This window comes from Amia ocellicauda, chromosome 17 (assembly GCF_036373705.1).
Source record: "Amia ocellicauda isolate fAmiCal2 chromosome 17, fAmiCal2.hap1, whole genome shotgun sequence".
Classification (NCBI taxonomy): Eukaryota; Metazoa; Chordata; class Actinopteri; order Amiiformes; family Amiidae; genus Amia; species Amia ocellicauda.
Window position 1 is genome coordinate 13,960,875 of NC_089866.1, and position 27,178 is coordinate 13,988,052.

At 35.9% G+C, this 27,178-nt stretch overlaps 1 protein-coding gene across 6 annotated transcripts in view; it reads right to left on the minus strand.

Annotated features, from left to right (window-relative positions):
• The window catches only part of smurf1 (SMAD specific E3 ubiquitin protein ligase 1), a 46,221-nt gene that overhangs the window by 7,704 nt on the left and 11,339 nt on the right, over positions 1-27,178 (minus strand). For 2 of the 6 annotated variants that reach the window (XM_066688943.1, XM_066688942.1), the window contains exons 2-9: positions 7,906-7,944; positions 6,145-6,277; positions 5,148-5,293; positions 4,844-4,909; positions 4,629-4,704; positions 4,049-4,287; positions 3,480-3,564; positions 1,236-1,382 (exon numbers count right to left, since the gene is read on the minus strand). In XM_066688943.1, coding sequence (XP_066545040.1) covers positions 1,236-1,382; positions 3,480-3,564; positions 4,049-4,287; positions 4,629-4,704; positions 4,844-4,909; positions 5,148-5,293; positions 6,145-6,277; positions 7,906-7,944 — 931 coding nt within the window. The remainder of the gene's footprint in view (positions 1-1,235; positions 1,383-3,479; positions 3,565-4,048; positions 4,288-4,628; positions 4,705-4,843; positions 4,910-5,147; positions 5,294-6,144; positions 6,278-7,905; positions 7,945-27,178) is intronic. The other 4 variants (XM_066688947.1, XM_066688946.1, XM_066688945.1 and 1 more) reach the window with 3 other exon arrangements.

Below are 27,178 nucleotides of genomic sequence, written 5' to 3' on the forward strand. Positions count from 1 at the left end.
AGAGAATTTCATCTGAACCACACGCGCAGTGTGCATTTCCAGATGCATTAGGCCCCTGATACACAGAAGTTTCATCTTCTCAGGAGGGACTTCAATAAGAATATCTACAGGTCTTCCAGGCTTTGAAACCTGCACTTGTGAACAACACTTCATCATGGGTAAGAATAAATATGAATGCATTTACACACACACATCTCTTTCTCTGGCATTCTTTGTGCAGGAAGATTTTTAGGAAGGTTGTCTGTGTCGGTTGCTGGCCCGCCAATGACGGATCAGGTCTATACAGAACAAGCAAACTATACCACTGCAGATTAATTTCTTAACACTGCTAGGAGGAGGTGGGCCTTTTCTTCTCCATTTTTCTTCCATGATGGATTTGCAGGAGGATGGTCTTGATGCTTCTGAACTTCAATGTTTGTGATGCGGTTCTGTCATGTGGTCTTGAGGGTGTTGCTCATGAAATCAATGCCCAGGAATACATGATGATAGTATATGAACCATGCTGAATCCGATAAAGACGATAAAAACTTTGTATACTTTTATATGTTTCTGTTCTCTGAGGCTGTGGTTGCTGTGGGAAGTCTTTTGTCCACTTCCTTGTCTGTGGTGGCATTCAACGAGATGGCACTCTGCAAACAGGTGAACTGGTTGACAGCTTTCGGTTAAGTTCTATCAATAGACAAGTTTTATGGTCTGTACTCTCCTTGGGGTGTGGGTTGATTCAGGACTTCCTTTCCTTCAAAATTATCACAGAGAAGCATGACGGTTTGTGCTGAAGATCTGACTCTGTGTGAAACAGAAGATGGCCAAGGTTGAAAAGACCTCCCATCAGTTCGAAAGCATTTGTAGACTACCTCTTTCAAGGCCTTCTGTTGTCTGGTACAGAATGATGCTGATGAAGATGGTGAACAATGTCAACGTAAGCTCTGCTTCTCGCCATTGCAGACCAGGAAGGGAGGCGTGAGAGCATTGTTGCACTTGACATTTTGGATATCATGAAGTTGCTTTACCAAGGCCAGAAATCTGGGTGGGCTTCCAACTTTAACTTAATCTCTGCTCACATTTTAGAAGGTCTTATATACTCATACATAACATATACATATGTAAATAGGGTAGCACATACAGAAAACATACAAATCTGCTATATTAAAAAATATATTTACTATATGGCTGCAAAAAACTAAAACATTTCCAGTTTATTTTTAAACTTTATTAAAGTAATTCATAATAATTACCTCATTATATGATGTAACCTTGGGTCTGTGAATTGTGTTGTTCTGTTGTTATGGTCGACAAAATATATTCTTCCTGACACTGTACTTCTAACCTCCCAGCCTGGAGGAAGAGGTCCTAAATCTTCACAGCTCACACTGTTGAGGTCTCTGAAGGAGGAAAAACCATCATGATCATCATCATCATCATGTTATGTGGCAGATACTAATCCATCATTCAACACAACATACTAGGTTTTACCATCACTAACCTATTATACTCTGCATACATAATATAAGAATAGTAACAGCATCACTATAAAAACGAAAGGTGATTGAGATAATATGCAGTTCTGAAGGTTAGAGGCAGATCTTTCAAGCACTGTGAGGCCATAGAGGGGAAAGAGTGAGCCCAGACAGCTGGACAACGCATGGATGTAGAGGGGATATAGGGAGAGAAAAGAGGGAGGAGCAGCGTGGTGACGAGGGAATATGCTGGGATTACGGCCTTGAATTGAATACAGGCAGCAATAGGAAGCCAGTGTAGAGGTTGAAAGAGAGCAGAAATGTAGAGAGAATAATAGATGAGCATCAGAATTCTCAATATGATGAAGAGGGCAAATTCAGAGAGCATGAAGATCGGCCTGCAAAGAGGTGCAATAGTTTGGACTATATAGGATATGGGCCTGGACTTCATGTTGAGGAAAATAAATGATGAGAAAAGAACGCATTGTGTAGATGTTCAAAACAAAATATCCAGTATGTGCCCTGGAAGATGTGAGTTAAGAGCTGGAAAGAGCAACGGTGAACATTACCTATTGTTTGCTTTTGTTTATTTAACTTACATCATGAAAAAGTGGAATTATGTATTCAGACATTTTCTATCAAATAAAACATAGATCCTTTCTTTGCAACCTCTCTCATGATCTGCGATTCTCTCATGCATTGACCCCATTAAAGGAAATGGAGGGGTTGTTTTCTCTGTTCATTATTACATTACCTACTCTGGGATATGGGGAATATTAATAAAGCAACACATATGTATCTATTTAAGTCATTCTCCTTGTAGTCAAAGTAAACAAGAGGAGCATGACACACACACCCCTACAGTTAAATCAACATGAAAAGCATTCAGTACAAATAAAACTTACATCCTACTGTATAAACATTGTCAATGTTATTTCAAGATTAAAGCATTAATTAAACATCCCTGGGGCAGTAAAATGCTACATGTGTCAGAACCCCAAAGATCCCTTAATTGTTTATTTTGTTTTTCATTTATTTACTTTAATTAAAACAATAACATACATAACTCAGATACGTACAGCTAAACAAAAGCAAAGTACATCATTATATTAATTTCTTATTATCTGCAGTAATGGTAACTTACATGAAGTCTGAATGATTTGTGGTCCTGTAAAATCTACAATATATTAACCCTCACTGGAGCAGCACATTCTTACAAACTTCATTATATAAATACTTTCAAACTTGGTCAAACTCTGCCAAAGGGAGGTTCATACTAGCACAGGTTTGAACTGTATCCTGAAAATATTATTTTCTTTGACTTTTTTTTTTTCACTTTTTCCACAGACTGTTGCTTAGGTGGCTCTTGCCAGTAGCAGCTGCTATTTCACTTTATCTGTCAATGTACCTACAGAGTGTAAAAAGTGATGTCTGCTGGAATGGGAGTAACAATATACTGTCATTTAGCATTGTCACTCAAATAGGCAATTTCATGGATATAATAAAACACTAGATTTATATTGTCATATGGAGTTAAGCCTTTTCTCTTAATTTGCAAAGACGGATAAACACTACATTATATAAGTCAGCAGACAAAGCTTCCATTTCCTAACCATATCTATGTTAAGAGTTCAGCCTCCACAAGAACAATAACAAGCATTTATTTAAAGTACTTTGTGTAAACATTCAGATTAAAAAGTAATTTATATTTGCTTAATAGGGTTGGGGGTTTTGTTCTAATTATCATTCAAATTTACAAGTTATGTTTAGTTTTATTTTGTGTTATTTTGGAGGGGCATACATCTTCTATGACATAAACCTGATTGGTGCAAAATTAAGTCAAAGAACAAATTTGAAAACAGCAAAGAACAGAAACAAAGTCTGTTGTGGGTTACTGGGTGGGTAATGGAGGCATAAGACAGCAAAAAGGCAGATAGTCAAATTTCAAAATATATATTTGTAGAATAGGTATACCACCTATTAAAAAACAAAAAACTGGACACTAATAGGTTCTTAACCTACCTTGGTATTCGTGGGTCGTGCCAAGTGCTTACACCAGTCTGTGTGTGCAGGAAATAAACTTGGCCCTGAACTGTTGTTCTTTGTTCTGAAGGGGGGAAATATAAACAGTTCCATTAAACTACATTTCATATTTAATATTAAAATAACATGATTAAATTAAATGAAGACTGTAAAACACTTGTAACGTGTATGCCTTCAGATTCAAATGAGCAAAGCTTCGGTCTGTCAGTTTTCTGCAATTAAACTTTTTGATTGCTACAGTATAACATGTTGCAAAGGGAACTACTATACTATTCAGACAGTTAAAGAACACTTGTGTGTTTATACCATGCAGTTTTGGTCATCAGGCTGAACTTAAGAAGCTTAGGGTGACTGGACATTTACTTCTTTAAAAAGAGGAATAAAGCATGTAATTAATTCTGTTGTGCTGTGGTAAATCAAACACATGCTTTAATTTGTTCTGTTTAGTGAAGTGAATGTTATGACATAAAAGAGGACGATCAGGCAAGCAATTTCTAGTTAAATCCCTCTCATGGTGAACATTTTGTTTTAGTTTAGAAGAAACTCACCGTAACCCTCAGGAAGGTCAGGTGACTGGTGCCCATGTGGTCGGGTTTGAGGGGTGTGTGCATGACCTCTGGCTTCTTGATTTCTGATTCGTTGTGCCTGAAGTCTCTGTTCCTGATTGGGTGACTCTAGAAAGCGGCAGTTTCCCCCGCCTGCAGCTCCTGTGCTGTCTGTGTATGGCAAAGGCTCCTCCATGAAACAGCTGAGCGGCCTTCCTGGCCCAGAGTCCTCATACACCGGTCTGAGGGACAGAGCCATACATCAGCATTATCGTATATGATTTTAAGTTTCTATACTTTAGTTAAATAAATACGCAAGAAAAATCATCATATGATTATTAATATTACAAACTTTACATTACAACATTATATACATTAACCTTTTGAAGCAAAAGTATAATATACTTTTGTTTATTCTTTGACTAAATTAATACAATAAAAGATTAAATATGAAGGTACTGTACAGCACATAAGCACAAACCTTGACGTATGCCATCTTTGACCAATAGGTGGTGGTACTGGATCAAAGATACATCCCGAATTTAAAATAAAACAAATAACGACTTGCATTTCAGTCACTTACCCTTCATTTTCTAAAAGTCCCCGACAATCAACAACTGGTCCCCCGCTACCTATACGATCCCGAGTCTGTAAGCTCACTGAAATACACCAATTTGACATTTTGAATTGTGAATCATTAGAAAAACTGAACAAGATCATAATTTTGCATTACACACATTTTCACTCAAATTTTTGATTAGATACATTTTACTTTTTAAACGGTATCACAGTACTTACCTACAATTTGACCACGGACCGTATCGCTGTCAGTGGGGTTTAGTTTGCATAGATCCAAACGCTGGTCTGCAGGTACGGAAAAATAAGTTAAATCAATAGTGGGTGGAAAAACTGCACTTCATTAACAGAATATACAGGTAAGTTGGACTACACTCACACAAATTACTTGGGACTCATTAGAGGAAACAAAGTCAGCAAAAACTGAAAAATGTATAATGATTAACCTAGAGTGAAAAAGGGACAGTTCAACTATCTTTTGCAATGGAACTATTTTACAGACACAACCCACAGCTCATTATCTTACAGAAGTACGTACAACCAGTGTCCTTTAGCCTGCTGATTGCATTGGAAAGCAGTCTCACGCAGCCCAGGAAGCCAGCTCCCTGTTTCTTGTGGATTTTCTTGTGGTTCCATACACTGATGGTAATGGAGTCTGTTTTCCCAATATATCTAATCAAGGAGGGGGACACACAGAACATGTTATAAAATACAGATCACAGGAAAATGATTGTTTCTGCTTGAGATTAACTTTTGAAAAGGGAAAATCTTTCTTTTGTCAAAAGCGAATAGGCTACTAATCCAGAGGTAATTGTCTGGTGCATTTCCTTATGTAACATGTATGTAATACTTTTTTTTGTCTCATTTTAACAAAGTTGGTACACACCAGATCTGTTTAGGATGTAGAATAATTGCTTAATCAATTATTTCCACTCAACCCAGTAATGCACCAGAGGCTCCCAGCATTTACATGTGACCTTTAATGCATCAGTGTCTGAAGCACAGGAAACATTTTACACCATTCTGGAGAAATCCAAAGGTTGGTGGACAGCTTATGAAACATAATGCTTAGTTTAGGATGAATTTAGATTGAGATTTTAACATGAGTGCTAGTTGTAGTCTTTGATGTAAAAATAAGTATTTGACTGAATGTGCTCTCCAATCATTGGCAGCAAGTACTGGCTTACTGAACAGGAATGTGTTTTGCTAACCTTGTACTTCCTAATTAAAATGTGCAGCTGATAATGTCTTGCATAAATATTCCACCTGATTTGTCATTGAAATGCAAAGGACAAACATGAAATGGGAGACATTTTCACCAGGACAGTAACACAGTAAGCAGCTGACATGTGAATCCTGAACTGCAACCAGAAGTGTAATTAAATTACATAGTAAATGCAAGGAAGGGTTGAATGTAATAGTTTAAATTCTCGGAAACATTCAAAGGCATAATTTAAAAATACAAACATTTTAAAATAAATAAAGTACACACGCCTGTACAGAATGAGACTTCAATCACTCACAGATCATAATGCTGGTTCCATTTGGGTTCCAATGTGCTCTTGACTGTGTCTGTGGAATGGCACTGTCCGGATCCGTCTACTACTACTTTAGCGAAAGGGTCAGGTAACCCTGTGACATAAACACATGATGAGCCTGAATCATGTTACAAAAAAGACAACAGCGTAAGAAACAAGATATAAAATGGAATGTGCATTTAATGCAACCCAGGTAAATAGACTATAAAAATATTTGAATGAATCCATGAATTGAGAAAGGAAAAAAATGTATGTTTTTTTTTTTTCTAATTACAGAGAAACAAAATGCAAGTAATGGAAAAGTAATTAGGAGAGAGTATGCAAGTACCGTAATTCTTGTGGTACTGTAACACTTGATTGGTTAACAATTATCGATTGCATGACTGCACCTCTTGTAAACCTAGTACATGCGTTTCTTGTTTGCTGCATAAGAACATACCATTTTTTGGTTAATATTATTAAACATTTGTGCTGCTGTAATGCACCTTTTTGGCTCTTTGAAAGGGGGGGACAAGGCACAGTTTGGGAAAGCCTTGCACAGCGCTGCTCCCTGATGACAAAAGCGCGTCACTGTGAACACTTAACCAGCCTCAATTACAGGGAACAAGCTGTTCTTGTGAATTATTGTCAAGGCTTAGAATGTTAATTTGCTCCACTGATTGTTGTTAAGCTTGCTAACCACAGATTACTATGGGAATCACTTTCAGCTACTACTGTATATGTAAATGTTTTAAACTATAAATCAAAGTAAATTCTAACTTGCAGAGTAATTTCAGGAATTTCCCATATTAAAACTGGGAGTAGTATTGATCTATTGTGTAAACTTTCCACTATACTATGTTTTACTATGCAAGAATGATAGCCTATGCAAGGGTCAGTTTTTGGCTATATTGATGTTGAGTGGAGGCATAAAAGTTTACATCCCAGAACTATACAGGTCATTCTTCTAAAACTGAGAAACATCTGCAGAGTTGCATATAAACAACTCAATGATGACCTGGTTATATGTTAATAATAATTCAAATCTGGCCGAAGCTTTTATCTAAAACCAAGAGTTTAAGGTTAAAACCACACACACACACACACACACTTCTGTCACACCCAAGGGAGTGAATTGCAGGGCCAACCGAACCTCCAGATAATAAGCCCTTTACTGTAACCAGTGTTGTTACTTGTATGAGGTGCCTGCACTGTGTTATCTTCACATATCAGACAGGCAATGTGATAAGACGTATGTAAGAGATTTCTTAAACAAAAACAAAAAACACACACAAAACTCTGATTTAAGGTCTAAAGTTGTGCCCACACTGGTATAAATATGGAAAAGAAGAGCTGTAGATCTAAACAAGTAGACATCTTGGAGAAGCTTCCATTCAATATAGCTGAAGATTCACTTTTCACTTTAGCAAATCAGTATATGGATCAGTAAAATTATTTGAGTTTTAGTGTGTTAAAACAGTTCAACTAGGCTAATCCTGCTTAGGTCAGAACTCTCAAAACATCTCTTTGTGCAAAAGGAATGCAATGGTAGGATAATGTCTTTATTCCCAGTCTATCAGAACTTAATACTACATTAACCTATTAAGACAAGTTTGAGAGAGAAAAAAAAATAGAAATAGAAATTCTGTATACTGATGGGGAAAAAAAAACACTATGCTTCAAACTCAGTATGTAAAATTACATATGAATAACTAGCAACAAAATTAACTAATATAAATGGAAAGATCTTGATGGATATTTACTTACTGAAGAAATCCTTCTTTGCCAGATTCTTGGCACATAATACTGAAATGAAAAAAGGAAAGATGTAATTAGTAGTGCTTTCAATCAATTCTTTATTGACATGCACTGGCTTATATAATACTGGACATGTTGGTGTGCTCAGCAGCAATGAACATTAGAAACTACACTATGCTAGGTGTGATAGATTTTACTTTAAAATAATAAGTTTACTTTTTTTTTTTACTAAAATAATTATAATGGTAAATCACCATGTTCTATTAAGAAACATTAAACATCACATTAAAAAAAAAATACAACTTATAAAGCCAAGCCAAAGTCTCTTCTGCCTTTCCTTCTATTCTCCTGGATGATCAAAGTTCTCAGAAGCATCAGAACACATAATTTAAACTCGGCACAACTTGAGCCCTTAGGGGATACAATACTGCTTGAGCAGAATAAATCGCTTTGCGTTTCCTTTTTTATGAAAAACGGTAATACCCTCCTGGGCATTGCTGACTTGCTATGTCATTGTAGCTTAACATTGTCTTCCTTCTCAACATGGGATATTGAGTAATTGTTCCAGAGAGCATTATTTATGGAATGAGAAAAAGCATTAAAAGCATTTTCTTCTCTGAAGTGTCAGCAACTGGAATTTGTAGTTTCGTTTTTTCATGTTTCATGTCCAGATAGTTGCCTAGTGGTTATCAGCTTCAGAGCAATATGACAATTTGACACTATGAAATTACCCTACTTTCAGGGAGGAACATACATGTATGGCTACTTCTGCCTTTTAATTTAGTTACAGAGTAAAGCAGTGTGAGAGGATACAACATTATGTGCCTTCATTCTCATTTATCATTAACAAACTTGTGTTATGGTAGATAAAACGAAAAGCAAAATTAGGGATTATTAGAGCAACTTGTTTTCAATTCCATAGAAAGGATAAACTCTTAATAAAACGACATGCTTTGTACATGAGGCACACGACTAAACTGGGAATGAAATGTATATGTAAGGAATGTAGGTCAGATCATAACTTGACTGGCACTATACTTGAAATATGTATTACATTCTCTAAACCACAAAGTCCACAAACACAAAGTCACCACTATGAAGAGTTCTACTTCCTTTACATTTTACGATCAAATTTAAACAGAACAAAGATTAGTAAAAAATAAAACCCTAAATTTTGTTCACCAAGTCAGACTCTTGTGCCTTAAAAACGGAATTAGCTTACTTATTTGTCTTGCGCTGTAGCATATAAAGCTAATCAGATGTCATTTACAAGGCAGAAAGTGTTCACTGAAAATATGGGAGAACACTAAACACTTCAAAGCTCAAATTCTGATGGATCACAACAAGGACATTTACCAAAATATTTTAATACAATATTCTTTTCTTTAATAGATTAAAAAAAAACACAGGGAGGATTACTGCATTAAAAAAAAACACTATTGAATCTACAAATCCCCAATCGAAGGATTTTAAATACATTTTCAATATAGCACCAAATTTGGAAGACAATATGCATTATTGCCCTGCATATCAACCTGGAAGACTACATTTATTAATACAAATCAATAAAAATGCTAAGGATGAAGTGAAACTATCAATCCTATTAGGATCTAAATATAAACTGAAGCTTTATCTATCAAGAACCTTGCTCCAGGAAATAAAAAAAAAAAAAAAAACTTTTTTGAAAGGTAGAACTGTAAAGCCAAAACATAACATTTTTTGAGGCATCTTTTTTTATTTTTTTAAGGTAATTACATTTTTCTTTCATATACATTTGTTGTGCACAATATATCCGGGAACAATTTCTTAAACAAAATTCAGCGCAACAAATTCAAAAAGACAATGCCATCATAACATTTTTGCTAAAAGACCCAAAATGAGACGTTACGCATACGTCAAACACAATTATGCGTACAGTACAGTCGTGGTAACTATTAATAACCTGTGGTTTTCCATGGTTTAAGATACCGGTTCCCATGGTCTCTTTTTTACACTATCCACATTAAAGTGTGTACGTCTTCAATCCGCATCCGTATTTGTTTTAAAACAGCACTGTACACCTCTGATAGAGAAGTCTATAGAGTGCGTCAGATGCTCAAGGCGTACAATTAATGGAGGGAATCCAGTATCTTCAAGAGTGGAAAATGTCTGGTCACACAGAGCTACGAATTCCATCAAACAATTTGTAATTTCTTCAGCCCTAGCACTTCCACTTCAGAATCTATGATCTTTTAAGTGCTTAATTGAGTGACAGTTTCTTCGATACAGCTTTTGCCTGTACTGTCTCTCTCTCTATAGCCACCAGTCTCTATCCACCACTAATAACTGAATTATTTGTGGAGATTATTGTTCAGTTAGTAGTGCCAACATTTGAAATGGTGTAAAATGCAGTTCGGTTTCTGCAACATGTTTACATTTAAAGTCTGCAATGTATGATTTTTAATATTGTCTCAATTACGAACTGGATGGTGTAAGGGGAAAAACATATTCATTATTTAATGTAATTCAGAAAAGATTCACTCAATTAGTCCAGTTTTTTTAAACAGAACATAACATGAAGCTGCCACCACCATGCTTCACAGTAGGCAAGGTGTTCTTTGAGTGATGTGTTGGGTTTGTGCCAAACTTAACGCTTTGCATTTAGGCCAGAAAGTTTCATTTTAGTTTCGTCAGACCACAAAACCTTGAATTTCAGAATCCCCTGAGTGTTTTTGCATACTTACAGGGAAGAGTGCTTGGGACATTTTGGCCAGTCTTTGCCAGGTGTCTTGGTGGTGCCAAACACGTTCCATTTCTTAATTGTCTTGACCATGCTCCAAGGGATATTCAAGACCTTTGCTATTGTAATTTGTTTATACCTATCCCGATCTTTGCCTTTCAATAATTTGATTTTGAAGGAGATTCCTTCCTTAGCTAATTTAGGATTGCTATTACAATGGGGTGGACTCTATAGGAACTGTATGTATTGTATGTTCATATTTGGTTTTCCAATTCTTATTGCACTTGTTCATAGTGCTGCCACCTGCTTCCTTTTTCAGGAAATTGCTGTTGTACTGCGGAACAAAGAAGGGTTCGTAGAGATGTTCATTTCCTTTCAGGGCTCAAATTCTTGGAAAAAATGTTGATGCCAGGAATTGTTGTTGTTTATTCTCTCCAGATCATTAGTATTCCTTTATTTACAAACAAATTGTTTTTTCTTTGTTTTTTAAATTATTATTAAATTTGAACTACCCTCATTTTACTTATCCTTAAATCTTAAGTGCCAAAATGCAGGACAAATACTAACTGAAGGGCTAAAGACTTGCACAAAATCATTGGTTTAGCATTATTTGTTCACAACTTGTCCTAGGGGCTATCTGGCTTTACAAACCACCCTGCCAAGCCTTTTGACTAGAAGCCAAACAGTCTGGTATAGTGTGATCCGTCAGCTGTCACTGGCAATACCAGAAATCAGGGGAGGATATTTTCAAAGACCAGCCTTTGTTTTAACCATTTGATCCATATGGATTAATGCAGATCATTTTGTTCCTGCTTTGCTCAATAGCAATGTAATAAATGTGATATGAATAGTAAACTAGATGAAAAAAAGGATTAAAAGTACTAAAGCACAGAATAATGTAAGCCAAATGAAAAATAATGCAAATCCAGTTATTGTGTCAAGACATTGAATGAAAACCAACTAATTCACACACAAAAGACAACTTATTGATAAATTAAACCATGAAAATTCTTTTGAAGAAAGCTTTAGAAAATAAAAATATCAAAATTTAAAGACGAATAAATCTGGCTGTGGCTTCTGATCTGCTCTATTGAGACTCGTCTTGTCAAGATGTTTTCCCATTGGTGCTTTAAAGATTTTGTAATTGTTAAAACATTGCAGTCTCTTTGGTGACTGTACTCAATGAGGCATGTCATTTGCCTGCAGGGCCAGGACTGAGAGTGACAGGCTGCCCTGCCAAATTGGGTCACAGATCACACCCCTTCCTCACCATCATATTTCTAAAAGAATGTGTTTCTCAATATCACCACAAGGCTTTGACATCAATGCATTACTCAGATTTAGTTCATTTCTAGGATGTTTGGACGTCACTTCAACTCCTTTAAAACACTGAATAGCAAGTTTTTTTGTATTTTGATGTATGACAGCATTCTACTACAGTGAAGGAAAAAAGTATTTGATCCCCTGCTGATTTTGTACGTTTGCCCACTGACAGAAATGATCAGTCTATAATTTTAATGGTAGGTGTTTTTTAACAGTGAGAGACAGAATAACAGCAACAAAATCCAAAAATAACGCATTTCAAAAAAGTTATAAATTGATTTGCATGTTAATGAGGGAAATAAGTATTTGATCCCCTATCAATCAGCAAGATTTCTGGCTCCCACGTGTCTTTTATACAGGTAACGAGCTGAGATTAGGAGCACTCTCTTAAAGGGAGAGCTCCTAATCTCAGCTCGTTACCTGTATAAAAGACACCTGTCCACAGAAGCAATCAATCAATCAGATTCCAAACTCTCCACCATGGCCAAGACCAAAGAGCTGTCCAAGGATGCCAGGGACAAGATTGTAGACCTACACAAGGCTGGAATGGGCTACAAGACCATCGCCAAGCAGCTTGGTGAGAAGGTGACAACAGTTGGTGCGATTATTCACAAATGGAAGAAACACAAAATAACTGTCAGTCTCCCTCGGTCTGGGGCTCCATGCAAAATCTCACCTCGTGGAGTTTCAATGATCATGAGAATGGTGAGGAATCAGCCCAGAACTACACGGGAGGATCTTGTTAATGATCTCAAGGCAGCTGGGACCATAGTCACCAAGAAAACAATTGGTAACACACTACGCCGTGAAGGAGTGAAATCCTGCAGCGCCTGCAAGGTCCCCCTGCTCAAGAAAGCACATGTACAGGCCCGTCTGAAGTTTGCCAATGAACATCTGAATGATTCAGAGGAGAACTGGGTGAAAGTGTTGTGGTCAGATGAGACCAAAATCGAGCTCTTTGGCATCAACTCAACTCGCCGTGTTTGGAGGAGGAGGAATGACCCCAAGAACACCATCCCCACCGTCAAACATGGAGGTGGAAACATTATGCTTTGGGGGTGTTTTTCTGCTAAGGGGACAGGACAACTGCACCGCATCAAAGGGACGATGGACGGGGCCATGTACCGTCAAATCTTGGGTGAGAACCTCCTTCCCTCAGCGTATTCCAGCATGACAATGACCCAAAACACACAGCCAAGGCAACAAAGGAGTGGTTCAAGAAGAAGCACATTAAGGTCCTGGAGTGGCCTAGCCAGTCTCCAGACCTTAATCCCATAGAAAATCTGTGGAGGGAGCTGAAAGTTCGAGTTGCCAAACGTCAGCCTCGAAACCTTAATGACTTGGAGAGGATCTGCAAAGAGGAGTGGAACAAAATCCCTCCTGAGGTGTGTGCAAACCTGGTGGCCAACTACAAGAAACGTCTGACCTCTGTGATTGCCAACAAGGGTTTTGCCACCAAGTACTAAGTTGAAGGGATCAAATACTTATTTCCCTCAATAACATGCAAATCAATGTATAACTTTTTTGAAATGCGTTTTTCTGGATTTTTTTGTTATTCTGTCTCTCACTGTTAAAATACACCTACCATTAAAATTATAGACTGATCATTTCTTTGTCAGTGGGCAAACGTACAAAATCAGCAGGGGATCAAATACTTTTTCCTCTCACTGTACCTCCACATGTCCTGAACACATGTTTAACTGTGAAACAAATACATCAAATATATATATTTTTTTACCTTCCTCTCTAGGAATTTCTGTACGTGTACATCAGTAGCTATTACTGGTTAGTGAAGTTTATGTAAAAGACTACATCTGTAAATTTTTGGTAAAGAAAAAAAACAAAGCACTTAGTACTTCACTACAGGCAAAAATAAGTTGTAGGCTGTTTCATCTGCACCAAATCCTCCCAATTGATACCATTGAGCAATTGGTTTGCAGAGAGCATGCTGTGCTTACAATGTGAAAAACAGTGGATGGCTTTAACAGTGGGCAGTTTGAAGGACATGTGTGGTGTATTGTACTTGTTGATGAAGATGGAGATCATAGCGGTGAGCAGAGTTCAGTAATTGGCTACTCCATATCAGAAAGGAAAAGGGAGAAAAATAATTGGATATTCTAAACAGAAATACGATATTAAAAAACGCTCAAGCCTTGTTCACACAGCAGTTATTACAGATCAAAGCAGGCAGTTCAGGCACCTGAACAGTTCAACCTCGAAGCCGCCACTCACAATGTGCAGGTTTGGCCTTATAATTAGCTGTCAGGAATGGGGGGGGCTGGAAGTCAGCCTATGTAAAGCTAGTACTGAAGTGTCATGTTGGGATGTGTGAATTGCCTCTACCGGGACCTAATGCCTGCCAACCCTATCTCTCCATCGAGTTCACATAATAATCATAATCCATGTGTGACCAGGTGTTCTGGTATTAAAGAGCTGTGGGACTGAAAGGCATCATGCCAAGTAAATGTACATGAAGCTGGTAAGGAACACTAGTTCATCTAAAGTCGACAAGTTGCAGGATTATTGATACGACTCAATAACTGAGGTAAATGTGCAAATTGTATATTTTTTGTAATGTAAAACATAATAGCAATTAATACATTTTCATAACCAGCAATATTTTACTTAAAATACCAAGGAACATGTCCCAGTAAACTCTTGAATTACTGTCTTACATGAAAGGCAATAAATGTAAGCAGTATATCCTTTTCTTTTAATTTATTTAACTGATTTTCATACATAGCACTGCACACTTGGTGCTGCTGAAGCAGGTGAGATGGAGAGGGACTATTTTGCTGTCCAGTCTAATATCACACTGCTGGTTTTGCATATGTTTTTCTACATATTACCTTTTGCTCAACCAGATTTTTTTTAACTGATTTTTGAAGCCAAACTCATGCTGTACTGTACTGAAATGGCATTTCTTCAAGCAAATGTTGTACCAGTTATGACATGGGGGTAGGGCTGGGCGATATGACTTAAAAATAATATCTCGATATTTTTAGGCGTTTGGGCGATACATGATATATATCTCGATATTTCTTGTTTTTATCCAATCAAGCCACAAAATAAGACCAAAGACATTCAAACTACAAGTATTTTGTTAATCCTTCAATAAGCAAAACTAACAAATACTACATGCAGGCTGTTGTGGTAAATATAAGAAGAATGCAACACATTACAGTGCAATTGGTGTGTGATTACTATTACTTGTGTTATGTTGTTATGTGTATAATATACACATTATATATATATATTACACACACACACACATAAGTTTAAAAATAGCTGGCGTTACAATAGTTTTAATAAATCTTAAATGCGGGTGCCTTATCCCAGGGATTTTATATAGGACAATTATCCGGTCAAGGAAGGACAGCAGCTCCCGTCTAAAAACAGTCCATATTCACCGATGTCTCAAAAATTATTTATTAGAGAAAAAGTGAACATCATAGTGCTTACGCGTTTCGACTTCTCTTCCTCAGAGCGCATGTACACACACAGCATGATTTACTGTCACACGACAACAACAACACAAGTCATGTGATCACGGAACACATGCGCTGTAAGGTCCAGATTCAGGCAGATTGAGCACAGCCGGGTCTATAGCGGCGCATTAACATCTGCTGGACAGAGACATTTCTCCTCCGACTGTCGCGTCTCGTCATCTACTTACAAGTACAGCACGTTGTTAATACAAAATAGTTATAATAGTAATAATAATAATAATAATAATAATAATAATATTATTATTATTATTATTATTAATACAACTGTTGAACCACTTCACCATCTTAATAAAAAGAAAATGATACTTTCTGCATGTGTTTGCATTGCTTTCCAATTCATTAAAATGCAAACAAACGTTATTATTAATTTTATACAAATGATATCAGTCTAAATTAGCGGGGGTGGGGGTGCTTGCAGATCGAGTTCAGCCTGGCGACGAGAGCGGGGCGGGCCGTGTGCGCCTGCGCATTAAAGCATCTCTTGGTTGTGCTGGTTATTGAGTCACTTCTCTCTCCTCATGTCTCTGTTTCTGATGCTCATTTCTTGCCGCATCCGACACGTGTGGAAGAACCGGGAAGAACGCAAAGCGTCCTAATGACGAAAAATACTGCCGTAAAGATTGCAATTTGCGACACCACGATATAAACGATATAGCATAATATGAAACGATAGACGTTTTTCTATCGTCATACGATATATATTGTTATATCGCACAGCCCTAGGGCTAGACCAAATCAAATAATTAATCTCTCCTGCGATTGCTAAAGATAGTGAATTTATTAATTCGCAACTTCCAATTCATACTACTAAAACAAAACATCTTTTGAGCCAAAGGGGCTGTAGAAACATTAAAAGTGTGAAGGAAAGTAGGAATGTGAAAACAAAAACAAAAGACCTGTCAACTAATAGACAGCTGATATTTGTATATTCTAAAGATGATATCTGAAAACCAGAAAGGCAGAAATACTAAATCATTTAGTATTTCACCTCTTATTTAATTCAAATACTCTCATAGAAATAAGTTATATGTACAAAATAACATTAAAACGTGCTTAAAAGGAAAAATAATTGTAGCTATAGCACTGATAGAGCAATGATCACTTAGGTCCCGCTGCCAGTTTTCATTTTAGGTCCCAAACCCCCAATACACTCACATTTATAAACTAGACCCACCTATTGTAAAACGTTATGGAAACATGTTTGGCAATGGAAAGATATGCAGAACATTGAAAACTAATATGTGAAATGTAATGGTAAATTACTTTTATTCAACAAAGTTGTTGAAATGCTTCAATTTTGTGGCCCAGCATAATGTGCTCAAAGTTCTTGTTATGCATCTAGTGTATGTTTATGAACATGATTAGATAACCACTGTATAACCTGAAACATTAATATATTCGTCATAACATTTAGGCTACCTTTCCAGTCTACCAATGTTCCCTTGAGTGCATGAAGATCAATGTAGCTGCCTGAATCACCATTACTTTCACCACTGGCTATATGTTTATTTATATTTTAATACTATTTTTAATGATTTTGCAATTGTTGAGGTCTTTTTCTATGAATGGGTTTTGTTCAAATGTTTGTTTGTCATTTTTTATGTTGTTGTCGTTATCATGCTAGGGCATCACAACCATATTCAGCTAGACTAAATCAATGTTAACGACCCAGTAAAGTTTGTGCAAAGGCTTTTCAATGACCAAATAAAAAAGAAAAGACCTGCAAAATATCAAAATACCATTTTGGAGGAGAAGGGTAGTGCTTTTCCATCACTCGACCAAATCAAACCAACTTAGTGAGAAACCCATTTGTCTTTGCCAATCAAAATAAATTGAAAACCTAATTCTGGTTATACGATTATAAAATGCCCTTATGTACTGTAACTGTACGCTTCAGGCTGCTAAATTACTTGCATCCAATTGTGTGACAACATGGTCGGTAACAATACAGTGCAAGATCATGAAAGTATAGTAACATAATTCAAATCACACATTAAAGTACATTCCAAATATAAAGCAGAATTATTTCCCTGTACCATCCAATAGGTCATGATTGTAGTGCATATTTAAATTTTTCTTCTTGGTCAAACAGGTACAGTATGAATTTAAATAAATACTACCCTGTAAATGCACTACAATAACATGCTGAAAGGACAATCATCAGAATTTTATTTCATAATATTCATCAGCTACATACATCTATAAACGAGGCCTTGTCTAAACCCAATCAGCACTTTTCCCAATGTGTTTTGGCAAGGGTGGCAAAGCATAGGTCAGAAAAAGGTGCCATTATTTTGTCAGCTCCTTCCATCACTTTAAATGTGTTCATTTTTTAGTATAATTATCCTTTAGGTGAAAAGGTTATCACAGCATTAAACAGACATCAATCCATCTCGTGAATTGATTTTTTTTATAAAATGTCTTTATAAATATATATGCTATATTAAGTGGCTCAGTAACAGTATTTCTCTAAGGGTAAAATTTTTTTTGTGAGAGAACATGAATGAGAATGTAGCAAGGCCTGGAGCCGTGGTTTATTTCTGAGCACATGAATTAGCTCACACAGCAGAGATAAGGAAAACATTTCCTCGTTTACTTTCAAGGGTTGAATTACACTAGCAGGAAACACAGACAGAAAATGGCAACCCTACTTCTATAGTGCTGGAAGAGACTAACAAAACTAATGACATAGGAATTCAGCAACAGATGAAATATCCATATTCTCTAGCTTTCCTAAATTCCAGTGATGAAGAATGTGGAAATAGGAATCATATAAGAACTTTTCCAGAAATGTACAATGATATTTTAAGGCTAAACAAGTTTAAAAAATAAAATAAATAAATCTACTGGCAGTCTTTGAGTTCTGTAATTGAACTGGGTATACTAGTGTTCATGACTAGATGTGACATTTCCTAAGGCATAGACTCACTAGGTCAATAAGCATGCATCCTCCTACTGAATCCGCTCAATTCCCAGAGAAAGACAATCTACGGTTTTAGAGCGCGACAACAAATGGATTGAAGTAACAGAAAGGAGGGGGGAGGGAGCACATACATAATACTTTCCGACCAATGAGTCACCCTAACTCCTGATCTTGTATCAGACAAATTATAAAAAGTACTACCAGAAAGTACAGAGACCCATCACTGTGTTCAAATACAATATTAAACAATTCAGGCCACTTGTGAGGATGTGAGCAAATGCTATTATAATGCATTAGTCACATTACTGCATTGCGCCACATACTGGATAAATGGCATTAGGAATTAATCACAGGGCTGCATTGAAATGAGATCCCAGATATCTATAAATGGAGCAAACTAAATAATACATAAAAAAAAAAAAAAAAAAAAAAAACTTTTCTTTTTCCCCATTTTGTTGTTCTGCGGTCTGTATTTTAGAAATGTGTTACTTAAATTGTTTCAGAGTGCCAAACAAAGCTCCAGTCACTGTACAAAAGGGTACAATCAATCTATGTACATTTCCTCAGTCGACAAGTGTATATGGGTATTTTGTCAACACAATCTGGTTCTTTAAAATACAAGTTTCGTGCATATATTAATAAAAAAAATAAAAATCTGTAACAATGTTTATATACATACAGTGTGTTGCCGTATTAAAGCAAAGCAGATGTTTCAGGGGAATGTCATAACTAATCTGGTGACTACAGAATGCCTCTTGATTTGCTATAATACAACATTTTACAAACAGTCCTGCAATGACATGGCGAATGATAGCGTGTTTGGGCAGTAAGCTGAGTGCAGGCACAGTAATGTATCTAAGCTATTGAGTTAAAGGGTAAGGAAAGGACACTCAATCCACACTGTGAGGTCTGTAACCCAGCCTGGAGTCATTTTACACTTACTTATGACACCCTTTTAACAGACAAATGGACTCACTTTTTCCAACGTTAATCAATTTCTGTTCTGGATAGCTAAAGCATTTCACTCTTATAGTAATTTTAAGGGTAAGAAGGGGCTGCTGTAGTATGGGCATCAAAGACAACAACAATACTGTTACGATTCATCAATTGTCAAAACTGCCCAAATTACTTTGAATCTCGCAACAATCAATAACAGAAATTGCTTTGATGTTGACACACTGAAGTTGCTTGTAATATTACAAATCTTGCTATTATCTGCTTACCCCTATGAAGTAGTTGTAATGGTGTATACTGTTGATTATAACACTCATGTACATACTTTTAAATTAAAAAACACTATGATAGATTTAAGAAAGGCAAACTATCAAATAAAATACTATTTCAGTATTTACTCTAAGTATATATAAAATACATTCACAAAATGAATTACAAATTTACAAATGTATGCTTAAAACTTAAACAGTACCCAATTAAACAAAATAATTGCATACATTGCATATTATATATAAAACTTTATGTCTGTAGGATCTCACAGTTCAGGCAAAAGGTTAAAGCATGCTGGAAAAAGAAAATAAAGAAAACAAAAATATATTCTGAGAGCGTGGGTAACATGTCCATGCCCTTGTAGTGTATATAAATATAATGATTATATAATAATAAATACATGTACACTCCACATAGATGAAATAATATTTGGCTATTGACATCTAGGCTATAGAATATATAACATTGTTTTACTGCAGGTGGTATAAATTAATAGGCTTTAATATGCCAGCTGCAGCACACTGTATCTAATGAATTAAAGACCACAGAGAGCACACTGAAATTAAAACATATAGTATACTTTGTTGCGGTTATGAATGTGTGTTAATTGTATATTAGTCATCTGTTTCCAAACAGCTGTATATAGGCACACTTTGAAGTGCCAAATTATCAATGCAACATTAGCCTTCAGACAGGCCTTTCAGGGCTGATGTACCAAACTGGGTGAAAGGCATATATACATCCTAAACTCAGATTGGAATATGCTCCCATACTGTATAAGATGAGATATTTACAAGCAGGACAAACAGAAGAAATCTATTGAATGAACTTCACACTCATATAACTAAACTTTTCTAAGTTTGGTCTGGTGTTGAGAATGTCACCAAATTAAATTGTGGTTTAAAGCATAGGGTTTTGTTGGTGTCCTGATAAAAACTATTATATACAAATTCTCTCTCACAATTCAAAAATACTGAATACCTTCCATTTTGTAATATTATTTGGTTAAACGTGAAGTAGGAATGCACCGATATGAAAATTCTGGGTGGATACTGATATTCATACAACAATTGGCCGATACCAATGTCGATATTTTGTTATTTACATGTGTGTACCCTGGCACAAAATGAATCAATAGTTTGCTTTTGATGATTTTCAATTAACACAATTTCAATACAACTACAAAGTGATGGAACATCTTTTAGTATTCATTTCTGTAACATTCTTCGACAAAAAACACAGTTTTTCCATGTATTTGAATAACAAAATACTTAAATCACAAAAAAAGGCACAGTGAATACAGAAAATAAATTATAATGAGTAAAATAAATACACATCTGTTTAATTGTGGCTACAATCCCTGGATATACATTTTGTTAGGTTTTATTAACAGAACTGTGACAGGAATTAAATAATACTATATTATTTTATAATAACAAATACACACATCTGAGAAATAACACCAACCTTGTAGTGTATAACAGGGCTCAATATGCTCAATCAGCCTCTGAAAACTAATGTCCTCCACAACAGAGAAAGGCTGGTCATCTAGGGCAATGACTGCCATGAATCTCTCAGTGATGCCGACATCATTTTCTGCCATTACTGAATACTTGGGCTGCCAAGGGAGTCGGGCTGGTTCAGGGGTCGGCAAACCGTGGCTTTTTAAGTCCTAACATGCAGCTCCCGACAGTGATCTATTTTTTTTATTTTATTTTTACCAGCATACATTTTGTTAGTCATTTTTTTTTTTTTTGTCTTTTCATTTAAAACCATAATCAGATGTCTAAAACTTGTTCAGGGATGGGTTTAACACTGGAAGCACCGACATTTCAAATTAGGTTACCTATACAAGCATAAAAAACACTCAAATGAACCAATAGGCTATAATAAATGTTCATTTAAAAAGTTCTACTTATACATAGAAAAAACATTTGGAAATAAATATTATGCCGTAAAGTATTTCAACAACAATTTCAGTTGCAAAACTTTCCCGAGCTTCCTCCTCTTGATACTCCTTCTGCTGTCCTGATCGACACCTGACCATAACCAGGCACATTCAAAGCACATATAAACAACAAAGCAGTATGGCACTTAATTAGCACGTCAGGCACACGAGTAGAGCAACTTGGACACTGTTCAGACGCAGTAAAAGCAGAACCATAAGTAAGAAATATCGTCCAGTTTAAAGTAATCGGACGATAATGTAATTTGTTTGCCAGTATCAGCACTGATATATCAGTGTATCTCTAGTGAATAGGATTAAGGCGGCATTGGAGGAGCACATGGGAGAAACTATATCCGAGATCTAAAAACTTTATAGTTCCGATACCTTTCTTTCTGTGTATAAAATTAATGTCACGCCTAAAATTTTAATAAGGGAATTACCACCTTGGAAATGTTATCAAAGGAAAAGCAGTGACCTATAGATAAGATCCAAAGTAACTGAGATGTGGGTAAAATGTGGCCTATACATAACTTTAGAATCAGTCACTTCCTCTGGTGTGACCCTTATTCAGAGTAATTTTTTGAGTCAATAAAATCCTGGTGGATTGCATAGTACACTTATATGCTTAGGAATGGTCTGTCTGCCTAGGAAGAGTATTTTGATGGAATTGTGGGATGGAGAAATCCACATTCATGACAATACCTTCAGTTTACATAATAATTATAGCATTATAATAAACTATGGATATCCACATAAATGTGGATTGCAAAGACATCACACTAAGTCATATTTTCCAATAATGTATAATTTAAGGAACCACAAAACAAAAACATTTAAGACTTAGGCTTAAGTTCTAAATAACAAATCTTTTGCACTAAGAACAATTATAAAATGTAACACACACATTCACATGTACATACACACATTCAGATATTATAGCATTAATACAACACACCTACTATAACTTAGCAGTGAGTAATCAAATGCATCTTAATTTGTCACAATCACTCATTATTATATCTTTCAGAATTGATATGCAAGACCGGAGTTTTGGAAAAGTGGATTTTTACACACTTAAAAAAATGTTGTTGTTTTATTTATTTTTTTAAGGATATTTATCAAAACACACTGTTGGTATTTTAAAATGTGAATCTATTTACACAATAGTCAAAACCGAACACCAGCACATGTCTAAGCTTTTCATTTATACACAATCAACCTTTGCTTGAGAAAATGCAGAGCTATAGCTGAAAGCAGAAGTGCACTGGTCCATAAGAAGCAATTGGTCACACAGAATTCATAGTTCAGCTTTAGAACCCATTTTATTAAATATTGAAAAAAATTGTTTCACAGTACTAACAGTGAATGCTGAATCGTTACATACTTTTTAAAGAAAGACAAAATAAATTAAACATGCTATAAAAATGACCACAAAGAACTATTAATATTTCTTAGCAGACACACTTACCCTTACAATTTAACAATATATCGCATTACTTGTACATAATACTACTCATTTACATAGCTGTGTTTTTAATGGAGTAATCCATGTACAGTACCCTGTTCAAGGGTACAACAGCAGTGTCACCCACTTGGGATTGAACCCACAACCCTCAGCTCAGGATTCCAGAGCCCTGATCACTACTCAACACTGCTGCATTTTTATTACATTATACTTTCTATCATTCAACTTTTTTTCTATACCAGCTGAAATGTACCTCTGCAACACAGTTGATCACCAGAAGAGTATCTAATTTCTTCATCTCTCAAGGTGATCTTTATAGTAGGGGTGGCACCAAATAGTCGAATAATAATGAATTAACAATGGCAACTATCAAGAAGTGAACTCAACATTCCAAATTATTTTTTAAGTAAATATTGATTTTATTTGAAAGCCTGTACTGTTTATTGGCTCTCAGTAATGCAGATTGACTGGAGGTTGGGATTTGTTGTTATTTCTTGTCTAGAACATACCTTGGCAAATGATGGCTAACTCACAGAAAAAGTCTGCAAAGTGTAAAACATGTGCAGTGCAATTAAACTACTAGAAATCTACAACTGGTATGTTAACCAACCTAAAAGCCAAACATCCTTCTGTGACACTAGCAATGACAAAAGGAAAGAGGACTTCAAACAAATTAATATTAATAATTAGCCTATTAAGCTTATTACACCTATTAAGAAGGAAGCCATTACCTAAAAAAGCCCACCTTGAATCCTGTTTTAAGTATGCATTAAAAACAAACTTGGGTGATTCTGTAACCATGTAGCAAAACATTGTGGTCTGACAAATCTAACATTATACAATACATTTTTACATGGTGTGTAGGTAAGTGGAAAAAAATCCTAATTTAAATGCATGAAACTCTGAGGCACTGACAACAATATGAGAAAAAAAGTTCAAGGGGTTGTAGACTTTCTACAGGCACTGTATAAGAGAGAGCACTAAGAGCAGAGCAAGCAGAAACACAGCAGGCAACAAGCAGCGCACAAACTTCAGCAAGCAGCTTCCTAACACAAATTTCAACATAAATTAGAGATTAGAGCTTGTCCCATTTCAGACCCAGTTGTTGTCTGCATCTTGTGTAATATGTTTAGTTTGTTTTCACACACTTTGTTCAAATGCTATATTAATAGCATTGACAGACAAAACATGTACACTGGGAGAAGTCACTGAGGTAAATCAAAATTGTCAAAATTGAGGGAAAATTGTCTCGACTCAGTCTGCCTAGGCTCTGATTTAGACGACTCGGTTTCAGCCTCCATTCCTCCTGCCTCTCCTACACATAGGGAGCACCTTGCATCGGCAGAAGCTAAAACCAATGAGGACGATCTCTGAAAAGGGGTTGTAGAAGTATAGTATCAATAGCTAAAGCTCCTGCACAACTATCTCCCAAAAACTGATCTGCTGCTCTTAGTGGCGCATCTGCCAAAAGGTGCTTGTGACTCCATCGATTCAATAGTTAGAAATATAAAAAATAACCACTCTGCTGCAGCAGTATAAATAAAATGCCTCCTGGGAGCCAAAGCTTCGGACACTGACGCAGAAATGGCCAAACTAGACAGTTGTGTTTCTACCATAGTTGTATGTTCTGGCACTAATGATATAATATTTAGACAATCCAATAAAAGATAAACTACATTTCAATGTGTAAAAAAAAGTCTCTGGTCTTCTTTTAGTATTGCACATAGGTGGTGAATCCATAAGCAGGTTATGATCTCTAAACTGCTGACTAACAATTGTGAATGTTTTGGGGAAAGCCATGGGAAAGTCCATCTTTATGACATGTTAAAGGACTTCCTGATCTCCATGTTAAAATCAACCATTTCATTATATTGCATTAAGGTGAAGCAACCATTAGGACTAAGCAATAAGCCGACCCCAGACCTGCCAAGAGAATCTCCTCCAAACGATTTTTGTTTTTTGTACATTCTACATGCCTAATGTTTTCTTCTTTTTCTTTCTATTCTTTACTTTGTGAAGTGATCTGTAGATATGGGGCACATTGAAACAAGTGGAAACATCTTGGGGAATACTTCATCCAGCAGGGGATTGAAAAAGGACTGAGAAAATTGAATACCCTTGATAAATTGTAGCAAATTTAACAGAAGGAATGCAAATGTACAATCATTTTTGTATTTAAAAAAAGTGTAAAGTTTAATACTAACACTGCCCAAAGAAACATTATATAGGCTATATTTTAACAATATTTCCAATAGTTTATAATTATATTCCAGAAGGATCAACCTTAGTTTAATGGATGTATCAATTCCAGAAGTCTTGTAACAGAACACACAGAGACACACACAAACTAATTGCATTCAGCTCCTTGTCTAGCTAAACAAAAGGTCAGTGACTTCAACACACATCACAACTGAACTTCCTGCACAGCTGAATATTTATTGGGCTCAATGTGGAGTGCACAAATTTAATGTTTTCTGTATTCAAAGACAATCCTTTAAATTGTCTTCATAAATATCGCAAACTTATCTCCAGATGAGAGGCATCCAGACTAATGTACTGTTTGGCAGAATTTGCTTGAAGTCCTATACAAGCAAGCAACGAAATCCAAGCTATAGCACATGTGCAGATGCATGAACAATGTACGCATTTTTTCATGCATCTGCTTTGCTTTGCCATGCTTTGTGTCACTCATGCTAGGTAAACGTCAGATTTCACCAAGCAGATTCTTTGCAAAATAAATACATATAAAAAATGTTATAAATTATAAATAGTCTTCAAAGCAAAAAGGAAAATGTATAGTACAACAGTTAGTGTTTACTGAAATTAGTACACTATATAGGCTACCTTTCATTGTATCCATTATACAAAGCAGCTTCTATTTACACAGTTGAGTTAATGATTGCAGGCCAATCAATAGTGTCGGCTTACAAAGGGTAGTGCAGCAGACTGTCACCGGAGACTGCATAATAAACCACATCCCCTCTCCTTCCTCCAGCTGAGTGACATAACAGACAGTGGAATGTCAGAGAAGCCACATAGTTGACATGCCTACACCGATGCAAACATGGCTTTAACATGAACATACACTACAATGCCCCTTTCCTTGGAGATAGAGGGAGGAAGGAAACAAATCTAAACAAAATGCAAAAAAAAACCCTAATGTGACAGTATACAGAAAGGTTTACACTGGTCTTGTGCATTTTTGACTACCGTTTATTCACAAGCACTAAAGAAGTCGAAAATTATAAATTTTTTATGTGGAAAACAAAAACTCAATCTTAGTCATGACAGACGGATGCTGAAAGTTTAAAAACATTCTGTGCTTCCACACAATCTGCAAGATTGAAATGACTTCATTGTTTATACATCACCCTGAGTCTCTTTTTGATAACATTTTTAAGTAATTAATACCAGTGCCAATTGTAAGCTTCTGGGAATACCACATCCCAGCCAACATTAGGATCCCATTTATTAAAACACAATTAATGGCATTCAAATCCAGCTCAAAGTTAAATGTGATGAGCCTAATTTTTAACCAGGTATTCAATTTAACTAACATCTCAGATTATCCCCCCCATTTTAATGGTTACTAGAGATATAATGTACAGTGACAGACAGTTCCCCATATAATAATCAGTAGCCCACGACCTCAGTTGATGTTTAAATGTTATTTTAAGTTTAGAAGATTATCTCATACCTAACAAATTATAGTATAGTAAAAGCCCTTTCAATGTCATAGCATTTTTTTTTTCTAAGCAACCAAACTCTTGAAATAATTATAGAAAATTCAAAAATTAACAAATATCTGGGTGGCTATAAATCGATCTGTATTATTTATATAATAACATATAGCTTTCGTACATAACACCTAAACACAACATTAAATATAATTCTGCCAAATGGAAATACTACTTAGCCATGCTACACTGATGTAGTTTTCAGAAATGAAGGTGTAGTAAATTAGTGAGGAGTGGAGCTGTTTTGTATACAGCTCCATCAGCCACTCTAAAGCACACTTCCAGTGTTTTCATTGCACACATGCTGCCTTTTGAACAATACCTTTATAGTCTACTTAAAACACGTCCCAAACTTCTGCAGCTTTTTATAGATCTTTGCATCACCGCCCAACCATTGTAAAATTACAAGCAGTTTAAAGAAAACAGGTTCATAA